This window comes from Catharus ustulatus, chromosome 29, assembly GCF_009819885.2.
Source record: "Catharus ustulatus isolate bCatUst1 chromosome 29, bCatUst1.pri.v2, whole genome shotgun sequence".
Taxonomy (NCBI): Eukaryota; Metazoa; Chordata; class Aves; order Passeriformes; family Turdidae; genus Catharus; species Catharus ustulatus.
The window spans coordinates 3051503-3076567 of NC_046249.1; the positions used below are offsets into that span (position 1 = coordinate 3051503).

Here is a 25065-nt window from a genome sequence, read left to right on the forward strand (position 1 = left end):
AAATTCTCGGCATGGGATTCCCAGAGATGGGATTTCCCCATCTCTGGAAGTGCCCGAGGCCAGCTGGAACCTGGAAGGTGTCTGGGGACGGCAGGGGGTGGGATGAGATGATCCCTAAATTCCCTTCCAACCCAATCGTCAGCGCCGGCATTCCGAGGAAAGCAATGAAAATGGAGCCCTCGCTCTGAGATTTGATACTTTATTCACTGTCTCTACTCGGTTGTAAACACCTGGCTGTCAGAACTGTCAGCACCACACTGAAGCAGTCACTCAAACACTCTGCAAACAGCAACAGACTGACACGCACCTCCCTGGGCTCCCACGAGGGCGTTTTTCCTGTCTTTAATACAGATACCTGTGGAATAATAGTAATAATAATAAGAGATAAACTCCCGATCTGGTTCTGTTCGCAGGCCCCTTCCTTCTTTGTGTGATTGATTTGGCAATTGTAATTCCCGTTTTCCTGTAGGATTGGGAATCCTTCAACTCTTACTGAGCCTTTTCCCTGCTTGGCAGGTTCTGGGAGTGCCCAGCCTGGTCCTGCGAGCGGCTTTTATCAACATTTCGTGTCAAAGGATAGAAAATAGTCTTTAAAACCTGGGTTAGGAAACAACGAGGTGGAGTTCAGAGACACCACACAGAGCTGGGAGGACTCTGGAGCTGAGAATACTGCAAGGCTCAGCCCTCAGGATTACAAAAACCAGAGGGAAAAACTTCCCCTCCTGCAAAAAACGCAAAGAAAAAAGGAGAATTTCCTCTGCTGCAGAATCCCACGGGATCAGCAGCTTTGTTTTCCCCTGGGACACCTCACTGAAGAAAAACTCAGGTTTAAAAAAGTGCAAAATCTGCTCAAGCCATGATATTTTCCCCAATTAAAACCCCTCTTGAACCCCCCCATTTCTCTGTTGTCTTTGCCTCCCCAAACCCCACCGAGCTCCAGGGTGGATCCTGACTTGGAGCTGTTTTGATTTCTGGAGATAAACCCAAAATCCTTTTTTCTTCCCCCTGCTCTGACCTCTGCTCCCCTATCCTGGGGGAATAAACCTCCTGTATGAATTTATTCTCCTCCAGGTGGAATTTTTACCCTGAAAACATCATTCTTAGCCCAAAATGTGGGTGTGCAGGTCATGGTTGCTGCCTCAGGGCTCAAACCTGGCAGGATTTCACCAGCTCTCCATAATTCCCACATGGAATATGGCTTTTCCTGTCCAGTCACTTGACCTGTGCTAAAATCTGAAAATACTTCTCCTGTTTCCTGCCTTTAAAAAAATTCCTTTTCAAGAAGTTTGTCTGCTGATTTCATTAAAAAATCAAAATTAAAAAGGTATAAACTCATTGTCCTCCCTCAGGGAACAGCAGCAAAGTGGCAAAATCTCACAATACTGAAGAATTGTGTAAATTCTTGTGTTAAAATTGTGTCAATCCTGATCTGGAACGCCAAGGGGAGGCTGGACCAGCATTCCCAGCCCTATGGCCACCCCACCACCAGCAGGGATGCACAGCAAGGATAAAAGTGGGGAGCACACCCAAAAGAACACAACCAGGGCTCAGCTGCTGCCTGGGAACAACAAGGGGGCTGTTCTCTGGGGAGGATCAAATATTTGGGGTCAAAAGTTCCTAAAACCCCTCCTAACACAGCAGGAACCCCACAGCTGGGCTGGTGACAGTCAGTGCTGGACATGTCACAGTTGCAGCAGCAAATTAAAAATAAAAAGAAAACCCTTCAGGATTATTTACAGGAACCCCTTGAAGACAACTGGCTGCCTTTGCTGGGAAAGCTGGGAGAAATCTGGGAGAAATCTGGGAGAAATCTGGGAGAAATCCAGAAGAAATCTGGGAGAAATCTGGGAGAAATCTGGGAGAAATCTGGGAGAAATCTCGGAGAAATCCAGGAAAAATCCAGGAGAAATCTGGGAGAAATCCAGGAGAAATCTGGCAGAAATCCTCATTAGTTCTGCTGTTTGCTCCTCGTTCTTTGGCTCTTTCCAAGCCACAGCTGCCCAAAGTGCTGCAGGGTGGGAAGGCAAAGTCACCACCTCGACCCCTCAGGTGACAGGGACAGTGATGGGGGTGACAGGACACGACACGAGGGAGTTCCTGACCCCAGACTGGGGCTCGGGGCTCTCGGGGCTCTGGAGGCCAAGGCTCGGTGGTGACACCACTCTGGGCTCGTTAACTGTCACAGCCAGAGCCTGGCACGGCCACCGGGGCCACGGTGGGGTGGCCACTCTGGAATACGGCCACTGGGGACACTGGGGACACTGGGGACACTGGGGACATGGCAGGGTGGTCATTCCGGAACGCAGGGACCACTGGGGACACGGTGGGGTGGCCACTCTGGAACACTGGGGCCACGGTGGCATTGTCACTCTGGAACGTGCTGGAGTGGTCACTCTTGAACATTGGGGACACGGTGGCATTGTCACTCTGGTACACAGCTGGGTGGTCATTCTGGAGCGTGGCCACTGGGGACATGGTGGCGTGGTCACTCTGGAACGTGGTGGAGTGGTCACCCTTGAACATCAGGGACACGGTGGCATTGTCACTCTGGTGCACAGCTGGGTGGTCACTCTTGAACATCAGGGACACTGTGGCATTGTCACTCTGGTACACAGCTGGGTGGTCACTCTGGAGCATGGCCAGCGGGGCCATGGCGGGGTGGTCATTCTGGAACACTGGGGCCTCTGGGGACACGGTGGGGTGATCCTTCTTGAACATCAGGGCCATGGTGGCATTGTCACTCTGGCACACAGCTGAGTGGTCACTCTTGAACACTGGGGACATGGTGGGATGGTCACTCTGGTACACAGCTGGGTGGTCACTCTGGAGCGTGGCCACTGGGGCCATGGTGGGGTGGTCACTCTGGAACAGCGGGGACATGATGGCATTGTCACTCTGGAACATGGTGGAGTGGTCACTCTGGTACACATTGGAGCGGTCACTCTGGAACACCGGGGACACGGTGGCATTGTCACTCTGGAACGTGATGGAGTGGTCACTCTTGAACACCGGGGCCATGGTGCCGTGGTCACTCTGGAACACAGCTGGATGGTCACTCTGGCACACAGCTGGATGGTCACTCTGGCACACATTGGAGTGGTCACTCTGGCACACAGCTGGGTGGTCACTCTGGCACACATTGGAGTGGTCACTCTGGCACACAGCTGGGTGGTCACTCTGGCACACATTGGAGTGGTCACTCTGGCACACATTGGAGTGGTCACTCTGGCACACTTTGGGGTGGTCACTCTGGCACACTCTGAGCCCCGTGCCAGCCTCGGTGCCGCCGGTGGCCGCGGGCTGGGCCAGGCCCCGGGGTCCCCCCTGGCCGCGGCCGCCGCGGGCACAGTCGTGGTGGCCGTGGTTGCCCAAGCGGCTGGAGGCCACCACGGCTTTCATGGCAGCCTGGGACAGAGAATTGGGGAATTGTTATTTATGGGATTGTGGAATGTTTGGAGGGGATCACCCAGCCAAAATCTCACCCTGAATGCTCCTGAAATTGGGGCGGCCTCGGGGTCGTTCCCTGAGGGAATTCAGGGCCCAGCGGCCTCTGGGGGGCGGGGGACCCTTCCACAAAATCCATCCCAAATCCATCCCAAATCCATCCCCAAATCCATCCCAAATCCATCCCCAAATCCATCCCAAATCCACCCCCAAATCCATCCCAAATCCATCCCCAAATCCATCCCAAATCCATCCCCAAATCCATCCCAAATCCATCCCCAAATCCATCCCAAATCCATCCTAAAATCCATCCCAAATCCATCCCCAAATCCACCCCAAATCCACCCCAAAATCCATCCCAAATCCATCCCGACCCCCTGGCACAGCTCCAAACTCTTCCTTGGGATGCCAGGGAGGTTTTGGGCACAATTCCCCGTGGATGGGGACGTGACAGCCTCCCTGTCACCATGCCCAGGTGTGACAGGGGTGTCCTCAGGGATGACAGATGTGGCCCCAGGTGCCCCCAGGTGTCACAGCTGTGTCCCCAGTTGTGTCCCCCCAGCTGTCCCCAGGTGTGTCCCAGCTGTCCCAGCTGACCCAGGTGTGTCCCAGCTGTCCCCAGATGTGTTCCAGCTGTCCCAGCTGTCCCAGGTATCCCAGGTGTGTCCCCAGGTGTGTCCCCCAGCTGTCCCAGCTGTCCCCAGCTGTGTCCCCAGCTGTGTCCCAGCTGTCCCCAGGTGTGTCCCAGCTGTCCCAGCTGTCCCAGGTGTGTCCCAGCTGTCCCCAGGTGTGTCCCAGCTGTCCCCAGGTGTGTCCCCAGCTGTCCCAGGTGTATCCCCAGGTGTGCCCCAGCTGTGTCCCAGCTGTCCCCAGCTGTCCCTGACCTTCAGCTTCCTCCTGGCGTTGAACTCCTGCAGCTTTCTCTGGGTGCTGTCCATGTGGGCCAGCTTGGCGGCGTTGCCGCTGACCCAGGGGTGCTGCAGCGCCTGCTGCACCGTCAGCCTCTGCCGGGGGTCCAGCACCATCAGCTTCCTCACCTGCACCAAAAACGGGTCTGGTTATTGCAAATCCCAGCACCATCAGCTTCTGAACATGCACCAAACATGGGTTTGGTTATTGTAAATCCCAGCACCAAAATCACCAGGTTTGGTTATTTCCGAATCCCGGCACCGTCAGCTTCTGAACATGCACCAAAAACGGGTTTGGTTATTGCCATCCCCAGCACCATCAGCTTCCTCATCTGCACCAAACTCAGGTTTGGTTATTGCCCATCCCAGCCCCAAACAAACCCAGGTTTGATTATTGCCAAATTCCAGCACCAAACCCAGGTTTGGTTATTGCCAAATTCCAGCACCATCACCTCCTGAATCTGCACAGCACCAAACCCAGGTTTAGTTATTGCAACCCCAACACCAACATGGGTTTGGTTATTGCCAATTCCTAGCACCAAACCCAGGTTTGGTTATTGCCATCCCCAGCACCATCAGCTTCTGAACCTGCACCAAATCCAGGTTTGGTTACTGCCAAATACGGGCACCATCAGTTTCTGAACCTGCACCAAACACGGGTTTGGTTATTGCCAAGTCCCAGCACCAAAAGCACCAGGTTTGGTTATTGCCAAATCCCCTGCACCAAACCCAGGTTTGGTTATCCCAGCACCATCACCTTCTGAATCTGCCCAGCACCAAAATCACCAGGTTTGGTTATTGCCAATCCCAGCACCATCAGTTTATGAACCTGCACCAAACATGGCTTTAGTTATTTCCAAATCCCAACACCAAAATCACCAGGTTTGGATATTGCCATCCCCAGCACCATCAGCTTCTGAACAGGCACCAAACCCAGATTTGGTTATTCTCAAATCCCAGCAACAAAATAATCGTGTTTGGTTATTGCCAATTCCAGCACCAAACCCAGGTTTGGTTATGTCCAGTCAGCTCCAGGGAAAATGAGAAATAGTTCTAATAAATATGTAACAGGTACTGTAATAAATCAGTAATTCTATAGTGGAAATATGGAATTAATATAATAAATAATGTAATAAATATAATAAATAATATATTTTAAATATAATTAAATTTATTATATTAAAAATATATAAATATATCTTAATTCTTAGAATATTGTGTAATATAATATAAAATATATTGGAATTATTTATTTCCATATTATTATTATATTACATATAAATATATAAATATATCCTAATTTTTATACTATTGCATAATATAATGTAATATAATATAACATTAATATAATATAATAAATATAATATAATAAATATAACATAATAAATATAATATAACATTATATAATATAACATTATATTATATCACATTATATTATTTTAAATATAATTAAATTATATGTACTACATATAAATACTAAAAATATAAATATATATTAAATAATATAAGAAAATATTATATTATATTATATTATATTATATTATATTATATTATATTATATTATATATTTTAATATGATAATATATATTAATTTTATATCATGGCATTAAATATTCTAATATATATTAATTATATATCAGAAGAACTATAATAAAATGCAAATATGATAAATATAATACATATTAAAAAATGAATAAATAAAGAAGCAAAATTAAGTGTAAAATCAAGTAGCTCATGGTAAAATAAGAAAGAATTATAATAAATATATAATATGTAGTATAATAAATAATGAATTTAGTCATGAAGATAAGGAATAAATATAATAAAAATATAGGAAATATAATAAATAATATTAATTTAAATATAATAAATATAATATAAATTTAATAGATATAAAATAATAAATAAATAAAGAAGTAAAATGAACTGTAAAATCAAGTAGCTCATGGCAAAATAAGAAAGAATTATAGTAAATATATTATATCTAGTATAATAAAACATTTACTCAATCATAAAAATAAGGAATAAATGCAGGAAATTAAAGAAATCAAGAGTGTATCATAATAAATAAATAATAAATGCACATGAAAAATGAAATCATTAATAGAAATGTGTGAGCAATAAATAAATTAAATTAATAAATATATGTAGTAAATACATGAAAGTAAAATCATTAAATGCATTAACTCAAAAATAAAAAGATGGGGTTATAAATAAATATAAATAAATTAAATAGACAAAAATGAAATCATAAAATAAGCAAGATCAATAATTAAAATAGTGATAAATAAATAAATGAAAAATTGTGATAAATAAATTAAAATTTCTAATAAATATATATGACTAAATTAATAAATAAAGGGAGAAATTAAATAATAAAAGAAATAAATTTAATTGAATAAATTAATAAATAAAAAGGAAAGGAAAGGAAAGGAAAGGAAAGGAAAGGAAAGGAAAGGAAAGGAAAGGAAAGGAAAGGAAAGGAAAGGAAAGGAAAGGAAAGGAAAGGAAAGGAAAGGAAAGGAAAGGAAAGGAAAGGGTAAAATAAAATAACATAAAGTAAAATAAAGTAAAATATGAAATTAAATGAAATTATATTAAATTCAATGAATAAAACCAAATGAAATAAAAATAAATTAAATTAAAATTAAAACATTAAAAATATAAATAAAATAGGATAAAAAATAAAAAATAAGAATAAAAAATAGAAAAAACTAAAATTCAAAAATTTTAAGTTAAATTAAATTAAAATGAAATTGAATAAATAAAATAAATTTAAATTAAAATTAATTAAAATAAAATTGAAATTAAAATATTAAAATATAGAAATAAAATACAATAAAAAACCAGAAAAATTTTAAAATTCAAAGATTTTAAATTAAATTGAATGAAAATGAATTGACATGAATAAATTAAAATAAAAAAAATAAAATAAAATTGAAATTAAAATATTAAAAATAGAAATAAAATAGGATAAAAATTAAAAAATAAAAATTAAAAAAACTAAAATTCAAAAATTTTAAATTTAATTGAAATTAAAATTAAATTAAATGAATAAATTAAAATAAAATTTAAATTAAAATATTTTAAAAATAGAAATAAAATAGGATTAAAAAATTAAAAATAAAAATTAAAAGTAGGAAAAAAATTGAAATTCAAAAATTTTAAATTAAATTAAAATGGAATGAAATGAAATGCCACTGACTCCCCATCCCCAGCCCCGTGGCTCACCAGGTCCTTGGCGTTCGGGGACACCTCGTCCCACCAGGGGGACACGAACTCATAGTCACAGCTGAGGATGCGGCCGTACATGAACTGATCCCCCCGCGGGTCAAAGAAGGGCTCGAATCCACAGAGCCTGGGGACAGCCAGGGTAGGGGACACAGCCAGGGCATGGGGACACAGCCAGGGGACACAGGCAGGGCAGGGGACACAGCCAGGGGACACAGGCAGGGCAGGGGACACAGCCAGGGCAGGGGGACACAGCCAGGGCAGAGGACACAGCCAGGGGACACACCAGGGGACAGGAACACAGTCAGGGCAGGGGACACAGCCAGGGGACACAGCCAGGGCATGGGGACACAGTCAGGGGACACAGCCAGGGCAGGGGGACACAGCCAGGGGACACACCAGGGGACACAGCCAGGGCATGGGGACACAGTCAGGGGACAGGGACACAGCCAGGGGACACAGCCAGGGCATGGGGACACAGCCAGGGGACACACCAGGGGACACAGCCAGGGCAGGGGACACAGCCAGGGGACAGGGACACAGCCAGGGGACACAGCCAGGGGACACAGCCAGGGCATGGGGACACAGCCAGGGCAGGGGACAGGCTGTTACTGCCACCAACCCTGGCACTGCTACCAACCCTGTCACCAACCCTGCCACCAGCCCTGGCACCAACCCTGTCACCAACCCTGTCACCAGCCCTGCCACTTCCTGGCACTGCCACCAAGCAGACAAACCCTCCCTGGGACATACCTGCCAGCCCCTGGCACTGCCACCCAGGGACAAACCCACAGCAGGACAAACCCTGTCACCCCCTGGCACTGCCACCAAAGGGACAAACCTATGATGGGACAATCCCTGTCACCACCTGACACTGCCACCGAGGTGACAAACCCACCATGGGACACACTTGGCACTCCCTGGCGCTGCCACCAACCCTGTCACCCTCCTGCCACCCAGGGGACAAACTCACAGTGGGACAAACCCCAAACCCTGCCATGCCCTGACACTGCCACCAAAGGGACAAACCCACCATGGGACAATCCCTGTGACCCCTTGGCACTGCCACCAAAGGGACAAACCCATGATGGGACAATCCCTGTCACCCCCTGGCACTGCCACCAACCCTGTCACCCCCCCTGTCACTGAGGGGACAAGCCCACTGTGGGACAAACCCTCCATGGGACAAACCCTGCCATGCCCTGGCACTGCCACCAAGGGGACAAACCCACAGCTGGACAAACCCCAATCCCTGTCACCACCTGGCACTGCCACCAAGGGGACAAACCCACCATGGGACAAACCCCAATCCCTGCCATCCCCTGGCCCTGCCCCAGCCCTGCCACCCCCTGGCACTGCCCTCAGGTGACAAACCCCGCGTGTCCCCTAGGGTGTGACACTCACAGGATGTAGGTGATGACCCCCACGCTCCACATGTCCACCTCAGGTCCGTAGGGACACCCGTGCAGGATTTCGGGGGCTGGGATTGGAATTTGGGGTCAAACAGACCCGGGGGGGGAGATCCCAGCAGGGAAAATCCCAAAGGGAGTGGGGAGGTGTGGGGGGAAGGGAGAAATGGGGGAAAAGGAAAAATGGAGAGAAAAGAGAAATGGGGGGAAGGGAGAAATGGGAAGAGAAATGGGGAGAAATGGGAGAAATGGGAGAAATGGGAGAAAATAGAAATGGGGAGAAAAGGAAATGGGGAGAAAAAAAGGGGAAATGTAGAGAAAAAGGACAATTGGGGAGAAAAGGGAAAAGTTTGGGTAAATGTGGCTCTGTGCCCTTCAAATGTGGTACAGCCCCTGCACCGAGCCCCTGCCTCGGGTGGGGAAACCCCCTGGAATGTCCCTCCTGTCCCCAATTCCCCGTCCTAAAAATGTCCCCCCATTCCCATTTTCCTCTCTCCTCCCTGTCCCTCCTGTCCCAAATTTTCCTCAAAATGTCCCCCCATCCCCATTTCCCTCTCCCCTCCCTGTCCCTCCTGTCCCCTATTTCCCTCTCCCCACAATGTCCCTCCCTCCCTCCTGCCCATTCCTAATTTTCCTGTCCCATAATGACCCTCCCTCCCTGGTTTTCCTCTCCCCACAATGTTTCTCCCTCCCTCCTGTCCCCATTTCCCTCTCCCCTCCCTGTCCCTCCTGTCCCCAATTTCCCACTCCTCAAAATGTCCCTCAACTGTCACCCCTCAATGTCCTCCCATTCCCATTTCCCTCTCCCCTCACTGTCCCTCCATTTCCATTTCCCTCTCCCCACAATGTCCTCCTGTCCCTCCTGTCCCTCCCTGTCCCTCCTGTCCCTCCTCCCTGTCCCTCCTGTCCCCATTTCCCTCTCCCCTCCCCTCCCTGTCCCCATGTCCCTCTCCCCTCCCTGTCCCCCCTGTCCCTCCTGTCCCTCCTCCCTGTCCCCCCTGTCCCCATGTCCCTCTCTCCTCCCTCCCTCTGTCCCCATGTCCCTCTCCCCTCCTATCCCTCCTGTCCCCAATTTCCTACTCCTCAAAAAGTCCCTCCTGTCCCTCCTCATTGTCCCTCCTGTCCCCATTTCCCTCTCCCCTCCCTTCCCTGTCCCTCCCTCCTGCCCCCATCCCTCTCCCCTCATTGTCCCCCCCATTCCCATGTCCCTCTCCCTCCCTGTCCCTCCTGTCCCCATTTCCCTGTCCCTGCTGTCCCCATGTCCCTCTCCCTCCCTGTCCCTCCTGTCCCCCCTGTCCCCATGTCCCTCTCACCGCAGTACCCCGGTGTCCCACACACGGTTTTCATGGTGTCCTGCTCATCCACGATCTTGGAGAGCCCGAAGTCACCTGGCAGGGACACAAGGGAGTGGCATTGCCACCAGGGAGGGGCACTGGGACCCCTCTGGTGCCACCACCCCCCTGCAGGGTCCCCAACTCACCGATTTTCAGGGGGGCATCGGGGGACAGGTCAGCGTAGAGCAAATTCTCCGGCTTCAGGTCCCGGTGCACGACTCCATTCTCGTGCAAATACTGGGAAAAAAAAGGGAAAAATGGGGTGAGAAAAGGCAGGGAACGGCTTGGACAGGATTTGGGGACCTGTGACAAACTCGGGACAGACTCGGGAACAGGCATCGCTGAGGAGAATCCCTTTCTAGCTTGGAATTCGTGATTTGAAACCCTCCTGTTGCCATGGGAACTCTGGGATGCAGAGCAGCTCTGACCTTCCTCCTTCCTCCTCTTCATCCCCCGGAGAGCCGATCCAGCTGTGCCCAGCGGTGCCTTTGGAAGGCCAAGGGCGAGGGGACAAAGGAGCTTTGGGATGGGGACAGATCTGGGGACTCCTTCCTGGGGATATTTGGGATGGAGGCAGCTCCAGATCCCTCTCCCCAGGGATATTTGGGATGGGAACAGCTCTGGGACTCCTTCCTGGGGATATTTGGGGTCAGTTCAGCTCCAGACCCCTCTCCCCAGGGATATTTGGGATGGAGGCAGCTCCAGCCCTCTCTCTCCAGGGATATTTGGGGTCAGTTCAGCTCTGGGTGGCCCTTCTTGGGGATATTTGGGGTCAGTGCAGCTCCAGACCCCTCTCCCCAGGGATTTTTGGGGTCAGTACAGCTCTGGGTGCTCTTTCCTGAGGATATTTGGGATGGGAACAGCTCTGGGACAATTTCCCAGGGATATTTGGGGTCAGATCAGCTCCAGGCCCCTCTCCCCAGGGATATTTGGGGTCAGTGCAGCTCTGGGTGTCGTTTCCTGAGGATATTTGGGATGGGAACAGCTCTGGGACACCTTCCTGGGGACATTTGGGGTCAGTGCAGCTCCAGACCCCTCTCCCCAGGGATATTTGGGATGGGAGCAGCTCCAGCCCCTCTCCCCAGGGATATTTGGGGTCAGTGCAGCTCCGGGTTCCTCTACCCAGGGATATTTGGGGTCAGATCAGCTCCAGACCCCTCTCCCCAGGGATATTTCGGGTCAGATCAGCTCCAGGCCCCTCTCCCCAGGGATATTTGGGATCAGTGCAGCTCTGGGTGCCCCTTCCTGAAGATATTTGGGATGGGAACAGCTCTGGGACACCTTCCTGGGGATATTTGGGATTAGTGCAGCTCCAGACCCCTCTCCCCAGGGATATTTGGGGTCAGCCCCCCAGTTCCACCCCAAATCCCCCCAGAACCCCATCCCAACCCCTCCCCAGGTCCCGTTACCGAAACAGCCTCCAGGATCTGTTTGACCACGTGCGCCGCGTCCCGCTCGCTGTAGAATCCCCTCTCCACGATCCTGTGGGGGTACAGGAGCCTTCAGCCCCTCCATCCTCCTCCTCCTCCCCCTCCTCCTCCCCATCCTCCTCCTCCCCATCCCGCCGGGATCCAGCCCCAGCCGGGTCTGTACCTGTCGAAGAGTTCTCCCCCCGTCACCAGCTCCAGCACCAGCGCGATCTCCGAGGGCGTCTCGAAAATCTCCTTGAGCTTGATCTGGGGAGGGACAGAGGGGGTGTGGGGGGTGGGTTAGGGGGTGTGGGGTTTTGGGATTTGGGGATTTGGGGATAGGGGGTGTGGGATTTTGGGATCTGGGTGCGGGATGGGGGTGTGGGATGTGGGATTTTGATATTTTGGGATTGTGGGATGTGGGGTGTGGGATTTTGGGATGTGGAATAGGGGGTGTGGGGTGCGGGATTTTGGAATGAGGGATAGGGGATGAGGGATTTTGGGATGTGGGGTGTGGGATTTTGGGATTTGGGACAGGGGATGTGGGATTTTGGGATGAGGGATAGGGGATGTGGGATAGGGGGTGTGGGGTGTAGGATATGGGATTTTGAGATTTTGGGATTGTGGGATGTGGGGTGTGGGTTGTGGGATTTTGGGACGTGGGATAGGAGGTGTGCAGTGTGGGATTTTGGGATGTGGGATAGGGAGTGTGGGGTGTGGGATTTTGATATTTTGGGATTGTGGGATGTGAGATAGAGGGTGTGGGATAGGGAGTGTGGGATTTTGGGCTGTGGGATAGGGAGGGTGGGGTGTGGGATGTGGGATGTGAGGCATGGGATTTGGGATTTTGGGATGTGGGGTGTGTGGGTGTGGGATGTGGGATTTGGGATGTGGGATATGCGATATGGATTTGGGATGTGGGATGTGGGATATGGATTTGGGATTTGGGATGTGGGATATGGATTTGGGATGTGGGACATGGGATATGGGATATGGGATATGGATTTGAGATGTGGGCTGTGGGACATGGGATATGGATTTGGGATTTGGGACATGGGATTGTGCCCTGGTTGTGCCAGGAGGAGTTTGTGGGTAAAGGATTATTTCAGGGCAAACATTTCCCTCCTCCATTTGGTTTCTCCCCACTCCTGATTTGTTTCCAGCTGCATTTTTGAACCGCTGGCTGCAGCCCCGCTCACCTAACAGGGACCAGAACTGGATCTGGGAACGTGCAGAGCCCTGACCCTCACACACCCCGAGCCTGTTTGTCACAGAAGAAAGAAGAAATTCCCTCACAGAATTTTAATTTCAGAGCCTCTGCCCAGAGCCGGGCACTCCCTGCCAGGCCCTGCCCCGCTGGGATCAGAGTTCTGGAAACGTCCCTTGGATTGTTCTGCACCAAACACCAAACTCGTGTTTTCCTCCCGACTTTTTGTGACTCTGCTCCCACACGAGCCCTTTGTGCCTCCACAGCCCATCTGGAATTAACAATCCTCTCTTAAAACGACATCCAAACGCAATTTTCCTTTTTTTTTTTTTTTTCTTCCCCCTCTTTTTTTTTTTTTTTTCTTTTTTAAATGCAAACCCAAGAATTTCACGCTTCTTAAGACTTTTGTGACACCACGAATTTCATGGGGCTTTAATCACTCCCTTGCCAGGCTGGGTGACGAGCCGTGATCCCCCGCGGGGTGAGAGACACTATGTGGCAGCTTATTGCATTAGAATAATACACGGAGCGCTATAATTTTCCTATTAACTTCAAAAGTTTACAATCCTATTATCAGCCTCTGCCGAGGTCGGTGCCGCACGATAGCGGCAATAATGGAGCAGGAACGGCTCCTCTTCAAACATCACTTGAACTTGGGATGAGCACAACCCCGTGGAAACCTCGGGGATTTAAATATTCAAACGGGCTGGATCCTCCTGGAGAGGGGAGGGCGGAAATTGGATTTTCTGTGGCGTTCCTGATAACACATCAGAGAGGAGCCTCTCTCCATCCACTCTGGAGTCACCTGGGCTGCTCTGAGGGCGTGATTCCCATCCTGGCTGTCATCCCACATGTCCTGGGATGGGGGAAATGTCTCTGTGGAAGAGGCTGAAGCACCAAATTACCCCAAAACGGGCCCACACCGAGCTGGCTGAGAGCTTCGGACACAACCTGTGCCCAAATGCTTTGATCTGTTTATCTCTGCTTTTGGGGTGTTTGGGATTTCTCCTGGTTTCATCTCTTTGCATGAAGGGTTTGGGGTTTCTCCAGAGAGTAAAGCTCCGAGGATGGGCTGGGAGTGAGCGAGGATGGGCTGGGAGTGAGCGAGGATGGGCTGGGAGTGAGCGAGGATGGGTTGGGAGTGAGCGAGGGTGGGTTGGAGTGACCCAGGATGGGCTGGGAGTGACCCAGGGTGGGCTGGGAGTGGCCATGCCCAGGGTTTGAGAGATGCTGCAGCTGCAGTGACAGGACAATGACCCAGCGATGTCCCGACAATGTCCCAGTGATGTCCCAAAGTCCCAGCGATGTCCCAGCGATGTCCTGACAATGTCTCATCGAGATCGAGTCCCAGCGATGTCCCGACAATGTCCCAGTGGTGTTCCAGCGATTTCCCAGAATGTGCCAGCCGACGTCCCAACAATGTGCCAGGATGTCCCAGCGATGTCCCGACAATGACCCAGCGATGTCCCAGAGTCTCAGCGATGTCCCAGCAATGTCCCAGTGATGATGTCCCGACAGTGTCCCAGCGATGTCCCATCGAGTCCCAGCGATGTCCTGACAGTGTCCCAGCAATGTCCCAGCAATGTCCCATCGCAGTGATGTCCGGACAATGTCCCAGTGATGTCCCAGCGATGTCCTGACAATGTCTCATCGAGATCGAGTCCCAGCGATGTCCCGACAATGTCCCGGTGATGATGTCCCGACAGTGTCCCAGCGATGTCCCAGCAATGTCCCATCGCAGTGATGTCCGGACAATGTCCCAGTGATGTCCCAGCGATGTCCTGACAATGTCTCATCGAGATCGAGTCCCATCGAATCCCAGACATGTCCCGGAGTCCCAGTGATGTCCCGACGATGTCCCAGAATCCCATCGATGTTCCAGAGTCCCAGCGATTTCCCAGCGATGTCCCGACAATGTCCCATCGAGTCCCAGACATGTCCCAGAGTCTCAGCGATGTCCCACCGAGTCCCAGCGATGTCCCGATGTCCCGACAGTGTCCCAGTGATGTCCCATCGAGTCCCAGCAATGTCCCAGCAATGTCCCAGTTATGTCCCAGCGATGTCCCGTCAATGTCCCATCGAGTCCCAGCGATGTCCCAGCCACGTCCCGATTTAATCCCAACAGGAGCAGGGTCTGTCCCAACCCTCAGCCCCACAGCAGCTCCCTGCTGTTTTTTGGGGTTTTTTTGTCCTTTCCTTAACTCAGGCGCTCTCCAGGATCCTTTAGCGATTTCCCAGTGGAAGCACGTGGGTGGGAATGAGGGAATGAGGGAATGAGCCTTTTTTGGGAGGTTTTGGGACTGCCCCCGGCACTGCAGAGGGGCCCTGGCTGGGTTAGATCCGCTCCGGGCATTGGGAATCACCCAGCCCCGCTCCCTGTGAATCGCTCCAGCCCCGCTCCCGTTATCCCTGGAATGCTGAGCAAGGCAATGCAGCAGGACACGGCCCCAGCCCCCGAGGCCCCGGCCTCTCCTTTTATCTCCCCTGGCAGGATTCATTACAGATGAGCAATTTTCCCTGGGATTCATTTGATCTCCTGGATGGAAATTGCTTGCCTGGTGGAAATCTCGAGCCAGGGCGTGAGGAGGGGGAGCACGGGGGGTCCTTGGCCTTGGATAGCAGAGCTGGGAGCTCAAAGGAGCTGCGAGGAGCAGGAATTTCATCTGGGAGGGAGTGGGGAATCATCTGGAGGCTGCCAGTGAGGCAGGGAGGGGATGTGGAATGCAGGGAGGGGATTTGGGGTGCAGAGAGGTTCCATGGGGTGCAGGGAGGTTTCTATGGGGTTCAGGGCAGTTCCATGGGGTGCTGAGAGGTGTCCATGGGTGCTGAGATGTGTCCATGGGGTTCAGGGAGGTTCCATGGGGTGCAGGGAGGTTTCCATGGGGTGCTGGATGGTTCCATGGGGTGCAGGGAGGTGTCCATGGGGTGCAGGGAGGTGTCCATGGGGTGCAGGGAGGGGATATGAGGTGCAGGGAGATGTCCATGGGGTTCAGGGTGGTTCCATGGGGTTCAGGGAGGTTTCCATGGGGTTCAGGGCAGTTCCATGGGGTGCAGGAAGGTTTCCATGGGGTGCAGGGAGGTTCCATGGGATGCAGGGAGGTTTCCATGGGATGCAGGGAGGTTTCCATGGGGTGCAGGGTGGTTCCATGGGATGCAGGGAGGTTTCCATGGGATGCAGGGAGGTTTCCATGGGGTTCAGGGCAGTTCCATGGGGTGCAGGGCAGTTCCATGGGGTTCAGGGAGGTTCCATGGGGCAGTGCCCTCATCCTTCACCCACATGGGATGAGGACAAGGAAACCCCAGCCCTTCCCTCAGCACTGGGCTGAGTTTAGGACAAACCCCTGAGCCCAAGGGAGGTGACAGCCGTGTCCCCAGGCTCTACTCACGATGTTGGGGTGTGAGAGCCGCAGCAGGACCCCGATCTCCGTCCTCACGATCTTTTTGTCGATCTGGGGAGCAGAGCCCACACAGAGCTGGTGTCACCTGCCCTGCCAGGTCTGTCCCCATCACACAGAGACCCCCCCATCACTCCCAGCACATTCCCATGTCAGTCCCAGAGCCCACCCCAAATCCCAGCACTTTTGGCCATGTGAGACCCCCTGATTGTGGGAGTGATGCCTGGTGGCAGCTCCACACCCATCCTGGTGTGAGGGGCAGGGGAGGAGAAACAGCCCAGCCCTCCCCTCAGCTCCCTGTGCTCCCCCTTCCCCTCCCCAGCCCCTCTCCTGCCTCACTCACCGTTTTCTTCAGGATCTTGGCAGCGTAGGGAGCTCCCGTGCCCTTCTCCTGGCAGCTGAACACAACTGAGGTGGCTCCCCTGGAGGGCAAGGGCACAGAGCTGGCACAGAGCTGGCACAGAGCTGGCACAGAGCTGGGGTCCCACCTGCCCTCTGCCCCCCCAGCAGCACCTTTGGCTGTGCCAGGCCCTGGGAGCTCGGTGTGGATCCCACTCTTCATGGATTCTGCTTTTCATGGATCCCTCTCCTCCTGCATCCCCCTTCTCCTGCATCCCTCCACTCCTGGATCTCAATATTCATGGATCTCCCTTCTGCTGCATCCCTCCATTCCTGAATTCCCTTCTTCCAGCACCTCCCTCTTCTTGAATCTCGGTTTTTATGGATCTCCCTTCTCCTGCATCCCCCCCTTCCTGGATCTCATTTTTCATGGATCTCCCTTCTCCAGCATCTCCCTCCTCCTTCATCCCCCTCTTCTTGGATCTCAATTTTCATTTTCCCTTCTCCTGCATCCCTCCATTCCTGAATTCCCTTCCTCCTGCATCCCCCTCTCCCTGGATCCCATTTTTCATGGATCTCCCTTCTGCTGCATCCCTCTTCTCCTGCATCCCCTCCTTCCTGGATCTCAGTTTTCATGGATCCCCCTCCTCCAGCTTCTCCCTCCTCCTTCATCCCTCTCTTCTTGGATCTCAATTTTCATTTTCCCTTCTCCTGCATCCCTCCATTCCTGAATTCTCTTCCTCCTGCATCGCCCCCTTCTTGGATTTCATTTTTCATGGACCCCCCTCCTCCTGCATCCCCCTTCTCCTGCATCTCCCTCTTCCTGGATCTCAGTTTTCATGGATGTCTCTTCTCCAGCATCCCCCTATTCCTGAATTCCCTTCTTCCAGCACCTCCCTCTTCTTGAATCTCATTTTTCACCCCCCTCCTCCTGCATCCCCCCACTCCTGAATTCCCTTCCTGTACCCCTCTCCTTCATCCCCACCCCACACCCCCTCCCTGCTCCCCTCTCCCTCTCCCCCTGCACCCTCCTCCCGCATCCATCCCGGCTAGAACTATTTTAATTAAACCCGGGTTTAAATCCTTAAGCGGCTTTGGCTACAGGACGGGGCCGCCGTGTCCCCGCCTGGCGACAGCAGCGACACTGCCAGGGCCCCGTGCTGGCACCAGACACCTCCCAGCGCGGTGAAAGCCCCGCGGGTGACACGGGTGACACGGGTGACACGGGTGACACGGGTGACACGGGTGACACGGGTGACACCGCCACCGCCACCGCGCCCCTCGGCGATCTCAGCTCGAGCTCATCGCGTTTCCTGAATTCCGCCCAGCGCTCCGGGCCGTTCCCATTTGCAATTCCATCTCCCTGCCTGGCTCCTGGAGCAGATTCATTCCTGCCCTCGGGTGATCGGCGCGGTTTTAACGCGTTTCGGCTTCTCGGATGGAGTTCAGATCCCCAAAATCACCGATTTTCACACCAAAACCTCCCCTGAGCCCCCCGACATCCCCCCCCCGCAGCCCCCGGGTGCTCTCCTGAAAGAGGGATTTGTCTTCAAACCCAGAGCAGATTTCCCAACTCATCCGGCTGAACTTGGGAACGGCGTTCCCATGGCAACGGCAGCGCTGGGTACCACATTCCTGCGGGATGCTGCGGATCCCGCCGGGACCGACCAACCCGAAAACATCTCCTCCCTTCTGCCAAACTTTAGTTGGCAAATAAAAAGAGATTTGGAAACGGATTGTTGCAGCTGGGAGGAGCTCAGGAAAACGGCCAAAAGCTGCAATTTGACCCCAAAACGGGGAGCGACCACCGCAGGAAAAACCACCGGGTTATTCCGGGCTGGACACGGGACCCTCCAGCCCCTGCCCAAGCTGGATCCCAGCCAGGATCTCCCCCCCTCCCTCCGCGTTTTTCCGCACGGACAATTCCCAGCCCGATTGCGCCGCTAACGAGCTCATTTCGGAGCGCTCGGCTCGGTGTTTAGGAGGACTCAGGGTGGCTCCTGTGCCCGCTGTGCCCGTGGCGCTGCCCCTCACGCGTCCCCAATTACAGAATTCTCCACACCTCGAGCCCTGGCCCCCGCAGCCGCCGCTCGAGGCCGCAAATAAATATTCCCCAATCAGCCGTGCCTGCGAAGGGAGATAATTGCATTTGCTTTCCAGATGAACTGGAAAATGTCGAACGATGGGATTTGCCGAGAGCCTGGAATGTGCAGGGCTGGGAGCAGCCCCGGGCTGGGTCCTCCCCGCTGTCCCCACATCCCTGCCCAGCTCCTTCCATCCCTTCTCCTGCTCCCTGGCCAGGAGAGGCTCTAAGGGAGAGCTGTGAATGGTGAGTGAGCTCCCAAATCCCTAATCCCAAATCCCAAATCCTAAATCCTAAATCCCAGCCAGATCCCAACACACTGTGAGTGGGCGGCTCCAGGACTGAGAGCAATTTGATTTAAATCTGGTGCTGAAACTGGGTGGAAGGAAAGAGGGATGGAGAAAAGGATGGATGGATGGATGGATGGATGGATGGATGGATGGATGGATGATGGATGGATGATGGATGGATGGATGGATGGATGGATGGATGGATGGATGGATGGATGATGGATGGATGATGGATGGATGGATGGATGATGGATGGATGGATGGATGGATGGATGGATGGATGGATGGATGGATGGATGATGGATGATGGATGGATGGATGGATGGATGGATGGATGGATGATGGATGGATGATGGATGGATGGATGCATGGATGGATGGATGGATGGATGGATGGATGGATGGATGGATGGATTCCAAGGGCTCCAGGCCTGTCCTTCTGTCCCACACCCCTCTGTGCAGGGCTGAGCGCTGCCAAGCCCTGGGTTGATGTGGCCACACTTCAATACAAACCCTTAAATTCCTGCTTCCACCAAAACTGTTGATTCTCAGGATTCTCTGAGGATGGAAACCCAGTGGCAGCTGGGGCTGGGCCAGCCTGAACCACCAAACCCCTGCCCCAGAGCCAGGGCTCCGAGGTAGCGCTGCCTCCCTGCCCTGGAACAGCCCAGAAACCCACAAATGGGACCATCAACCTTCCTTCAATGGGTTCCTGGCACCCCCTGCCTGAGGAGCACCAGGACAGCTCAGCTGGGATCCCAGCCCTCAGATGGGCTCTCCATCCAAACCCAGAGCTGGGAGTTCAGCCCCTGTGGAGGCTGCACTGCCTGGCCTCTGCCTGACCCTGATTGCTCCCCATGATCCCATTGCCATGGACATGAGGAATATCCAGCTCCACAGGCCCAGGGACCCCCAGCCCAGCCTGAAAACCCCCAGTGAGCGCTCCCAGGCTGTCCCAGCACAGTCCAAGCACCAGGTTATAGAGAGGGGAGGGTCTGCCACCATCCATCCCCTTATCCATCCTTCCATGGCCCTTCTACATCCATCCCTTCCTGCATCGCTCCATTCTTCCATCTCTCCTCACCCATTCCCCCCACATCCATCCATCCCATTCGTGTCTGTCCCTTCCTTCCTGCATCCTTTCCTGCACCCCTTCACCCCCATTCCCCTTCATCCACACCCCTGAATTCCTCCAACCTCCTCATCCATCCCCTCCTGCCTCTCTCCATCCCTTCCCACATCCCTCCTGCTCCTCTCCATCCTTCCTGCTCCCCTCCATCCCTCCATCGTTCCTGCTTCCTTCCATCCCCTCCTGCCTCTTTCCTCCCACATCCCCCCTGCTCCCCTCCATCCTTCCTGCTCCTCTCCATCTCTCCTGCCTCCCTCCACTCCTCCTCCCTCCATCTCTCCTGCTCCGCTCCATCCTTCCTGTTCCTCTCCATCCCTCCTGCTCCCCTCCATTCCCCCTGCTCCCCTCCATCCCTCCATCCCTCCATCCTTCCTGCTTCCTTACATCCCCTCCTGCCTCTCTCCATCCCTTCCCACATCCCCCCCGCTCCCCTCCATCCTTCCTGCTCCCCTCCATCCCTCCTGCCTCCCTCCATCCCCCTGCCTCCTTCCACTCCTCCTGCCTGCATCCCTCCTGCTCCCCTCCATCCCTCCCCACATCCCCTACCCCTCCTGCCTCCCTCCATCCCCCCTGCTCAATTCCTCCTGCCTGCTCCCCTCCATCCCTCTCCCTTTAGGCCACTCCCTGCCCCATCCAGGACCCGCTCCCCTCCCAGGGGGTTCCTGTCCCTCCCAGCCCCTCCCTGTTCGCTCTCCCCGCCCGGTACCGTCCCAGCTCGGGGCCCACGACGTAGAAATCTTCCAGTGCCGCCTCCCGGTGGGATCCCTCGATCCAGAACTCGCTCCCGCTCTTGGACGATGGCATGGTGGGCTGGGGGCTGCGAGCTGCCGCCAGCTGCTGGGAGGGGGAGACCCCGGCATGGATCCTGCAGCTCCCCCCGCCTCACCCCCACCCATCCCCCCCGCGCTTCCAGCAGCGCCCAGATGGCTCGGGAAAAGCCAGCGCTCGGGATTATCGAGCGCCATGGAATCACGGCCGCAAATCCCCTTCCCACCCGGCACGTACGGAGCCTTTCCCGAGATAATTCCCCCGCTCCGCGATGTGTCCCCCTCCGCCGGATTTTTCCACCGCGCTCCTCTCCCTTTTCCCACCCCGTTCCCACCAGTCTGGGGATCCCCCTGGAAGGCTGGGACTGGTTTGAACGCGATTTCTGCAGCCTCCCCCGAACCCCCCCGGCCCTCCGCACGCCCCCGGTAATTTTGGGGTGGGGTCGCACGTACCGTCACCTGCGGCGCCGCTCGTGTCCCCCCCAGCGCTGCCTCATCCCCGGCGCGGGGCGGCCGTGCCGACGGTGGGCACGGGGGGTCCGGAGCCCCTGGGGTTTGTTCTGAGCTTCCCCGCAGTCCCCCAGACCCGTGCGGGGCCCCCCGGTGCTCCCCAAAACGGCTCAGCTGCTCGGGGGAGCCTTCACGGATGCGGGGAGGATGCGGGGATGGGAAGATGGAGGGATGCAGGGATGGCAGGATTCGGGAAGGGAGGGATGCAGGGATGGCAGGATGAGAGATCCAGGGGTGAATCAGGGAAGAGAGGGATGCAGGGATGGCAGGATGGAGAGATCCAGGGGTGAATCAGGGATGAGAGGATTCGGGAAGGGAGGGATGCAGGGAAGGCAGGATGCCGGGATCCAGGGATAGGAGGATTCAGGAAGGGAGGGATGCAGGGATGGCAGGATTCGGGAAGGGGGGGATGCAGGGAAGGCAGGATGGAGGGATCCAGGGATAGGAGGATTCAGGAAGGGAGGGATGCAGGGATGGCAGGATTCGGGAAGGGGGGGATGCAGGGAAGGCAGGATGGAGGGATCCAGGGGTGAATCAGGGATGGGAGGATTCAGGAAGGGAGCGATGCCGGGATGGCAGGATGCAGGGATGGAGGGATGCCGGGATGCAGCTGCCAGGATGGGAGGATGGAGGGACGCGGGGGTACCGGGGAGCACCGGGAGGATGTGCGGGTACCGGGCAGCGAGGAGAGGCTGCCGGGCTCCGAGAAGCGGCAGCTCCGCGCTGCAGGGAGAGAGGAAGCTGAGGATGCGGGGCCGGGGCTGCGGAGCACCGGGACCCTCCCAGGCAGCATCACCGGCTCGGCCGTGCCACCCCCCGGCCCGGCGCCGCCACTGCACCCCCCCCGCCACCCGCCGCCCCCCCGGGGCTGCGGGACCCCCCCGGTGCTCGGGGAACCCGGGAGGCCCCGACCCCGCTCCCCTCAGCTGCAGGAACCGGGGCAGGGCGGGGGCACCGCGGACACTCCCCGGGAACGCCCGGAACCCCCCCGGGGCCGCGCCCCCCATCCCGCCCCGAGCCCCGCACCCACCGGGGCCGGGCCGTGCCCCGGAGAGCACCGGGCAGAGCCGGGAACCCCCCGGGACCGGGGGGCGAGAGCGGGCGGGGGGCGCGGGCGCTGCCCGGAGCTGCCGCACGGTGACGCCGTCGCCCACCGGATGGGAACGGGGGGGGCGGGGGGGAAACCGGGAGTGGGAGGGGATGGGGAGGGGCTGGGATTGGGATTGGAGAGGGATTGGGTTACGGGTTTGGAGTGGGAATGGTGGGAATGGGACTGGGAATGGTGGGAATGGTGGGAATGGGACTGGGAATGGTGAGAGTGGGATTGGGAATGGTGGAAATGGAACTGGGAATGAACTGGGAATGGTGGGAATGGGACTGGGAATGGTGGGAGTGGGACTGGAAATGGTGGGAGTGGGACTGGGAATGGTGAGAATAGGACTGGGAATGGGACTAGGAATGGTGGGAATGGGACTGGTAAAAAGGGGACTGGGAATGGTGGGAATGGGACTGGGAATGGGACTGGGAATGGGACTGGGAATGGTGGGAGTGGGACTGGGAATGGTGAGAATAGGACTGGGAATGGTTGGAATGGAACTGGGAATGGGACTGGGAATAGTGGGAGTGGGACTGGGAATGGTGGGAATGGGACTGGGAATGGGATTGGGAATGGTGGGAATGGTGGAAATCTGTCTAGGAATGGTGGGAATGGGACTGGTAAAAATGAGACTGGAAACAGTGGGAATGGTGGGAATGGTGGGAGTGGGAATGGGATTGGTGAAAATGGAACTGGGATTGGTGGGCCCTTCTGGAGGAGGGGAGTGAGATGGGATCAGGGATGGGGGGGTTCAGGGCAGGATTGGAATTGGGGATGGGGTGGGGCCAGGAACAGGATGGGAATGGAAAGGGAATGGAGATGGGAATGGAGATGGGATTGGAGGTGGGATTGGAGGTGGGATTGGAGGTGGGATTGGAGGTGGGATTGGAGATGGGATGAGATCGGGCAGGGCTGGGACTGGGACTGGGATAGGGGTGGGGATGGGTTTGAGATGGGGTCAGGGATGAGATGGAAATGGGCATGGGAGTGGGGATGGGGTCAGGACTGGGGCCAGGAACAGAATCAGATGGACATGGGGTTAGAGAAGGAGATGGGATGGGGCCAGGGATGGGAGTGGGGATGGAATAAATCCAGGAATGAGGTGGGAGTGAAGATAGGGCTGGGATTTGTCTGGGAGAAGGATAAGAATGGGGCTGGGATGGGGCCAGGAACAGGGTGGGAGTGGGGATAGGGCTGGGGTGCTGTTGTCCCTGTCTGGGTGCTGAGTTCCCCACAGCAAAGGGAGCAGGAAATCCCTCCTGAGCACCCAAGGCAAGGAAACAGCAGATTTTTATGTTTTTCTATTAAAAATTCGAAATAGGAAGATCATCCCATAGGACAGTGCCCCTCCAGTGGCACTGAGGAGTAGACAGGCCCTGAGGATGCTTCAGGACCCCCCAAATCCCTCAGCACAAACAGGAGACCCCCCAATAGGCCCTGCCATGAAGATCTCTCCAGCATGAAACATTCTCCTTGTCATGGGCTCCCCGAGTATTTATTAGAATATTTTATCATATCTGAGGGAGGCAAACTCAGCCCTGCTTGATCTCCTCCAGTTGCAACTCCCTTTTGAAAGGGATGTTCGTGCAGGGAGTGACCTGCTCCGTGAATAAATTGACTCTGCCTCGTCTCTCCCCGTCCTGGAATGTTGTGGAGACAAGGGTGGGCTGGAGAGGCTGCTTGGAATAATTAATATTTATCACTCCATCCCCCCAACAAGCACAGTCCCCCGTTCATCCCCAAAGATGAGGGGCTGTGTTGGCAGAGGGGAGGCAGCTCCTTCCCTTTGGAATTCTCATTTCTGGGTTCCTGGCGAGGGGGAACCACAGAAACCCCGGGGTGGGCACGGGATGGGATGGGAATGGGGCAGCCCCCGTCCCCTGCACACCCCAAAATCCCCGTGAGGGATTTTTCAGCCAGGACACGTCCCCAAGGAGCAGCTCCAGCCCTGGCAGGGGGAATTGTCCCATTCTCTGCCGGCTCGGTGGGACGGTGGGGCTGGATCGGCGCCTCCAGCCTTTTGTCTGCGGGAGAGGAATTAATTATTTTGTTCTCTCATTACCCCGGACTAAAAAATCCATTTCTGAGCAGCATAAATTTAGGTGCCTGAAGTGGCTATTTTAACATCCCGGGAAACATTTCTCTCCCTCTCTCGCCCTTTTCCCAATCATTTCTGTCTCATTGGCAGCCATCGACGTTCCGGATGAAGCACAAGATGGAGGGACATCATCCAAACACGCCAAAAAGGCCCTTCCAGGGTGGAAAATGGGAAAGTGAAGCTGAAGCCAGGTCCCTACAGTCCCCCCAAAACCCCCCAAACCTCTCGGGCTGGATGTTTGGGACAAATCCCAACGCGGGCAGAGCAGAGTCTGAGAACGGCCCCGCGAGGGCCCGGCTGCCTCCGTGCTCTGCTCAATTGTTTGGAACATAAAATGGAAATTAATACATGGGGTGACACCCCCCCGGCATCCCCCCCTTCCCCCCAGCGCCGCTCGCCTCGTTAATTGAACGGAGC

At 53.9% G+C, this 25065-nt stretch overlaps 1 protein-coding gene and 1 long non-coding RNA gene across 8 annotated transcripts; one reads left to right on the forward strand and one right to left on the reverse strand.

Moving 5' to 3' along the window:
- Window positions 1–183: 183 nt before the first annotated feature.
- LOC117008448 (calcium/calmodulin-dependent protein kinase type IV-like) lies at window positions 184–21835 on the reverse strand. Of its 7 annotated transcripts, none has more exons than XM_033082314.2 (13): window positions 21398–21835; window positions 20884–21011; window positions 16681–16759; window positions 16329–16391; window positions 11920–12002; window positions 11736–11808; window positions 10473–10563; window positions 10306–10380; window positions 8988–9063; window positions 7584–7710; window positions 4329–4481; window positions 3240–3405; window positions 184–3191 (listed from the first exon to the last, which is right to left on the reverse strand). In XM_033082314.2, exons 2-13 carry the CDS (start codon window positions 20979–20981, stop codon window positions 2173–2175), a joined length of 2103 nt encoding a protein of 700 aa, XP_032938205.1. In that variant the 5' UTR covers window positions 20982–21011; window positions 21398–21835; the 3' UTR covers window positions 184–2172. The 7 variants fall into 7 exon arrangements, with proteins under 7 accessions (XP_032938205.1, XP_032938206.1, XP_032938207.1 ...); XM_033082315.2 differs by having other exon boundaries at window positions 184–3027; window positions 3076–3405; XM_033082316.2 differs by having other exon boundaries at window positions 184–2828; window positions 2949–3405.
- LOC117008449 lies at window positions 21037–24180 on the forward strand. Its single transcript, XR_004420313.1, has 2 exons — window positions 21037–21370; window positions 23872–24180. It is a non-coding gene; the product is annotated as an uncharacterized LOC117008449 (long non-coding RNA).
- The last annotated feature ends 885 nt before the right edge of the window (window positions 24181–25065 follow it).

Bases quoted from the DNA above. Each gene is read 5' to 3' on its own strand.
- LOC117008448 (XM_033082312.2), bottom strand. From the start codon at position 20,981: ATGCCATCGTCCAAGAGCGGGAGCGAGTTCTGGATCGAGGGATCCCAC. The intron at 10,564-11,735 runs GTAACGGGACCT...TTTTTTTCCCAG, and splicing joins AGATCCTGGAGGCTGTTTCG to TATTTGCACGAGAATGGAGT. The intron at 7,711-8,987 runs GTGAGTGTCACA...GGCTGTCCCCAG, and splicing joins GGGGTCATCACCTACATCCT to GCTCTGTGGATTCGAGCCCT.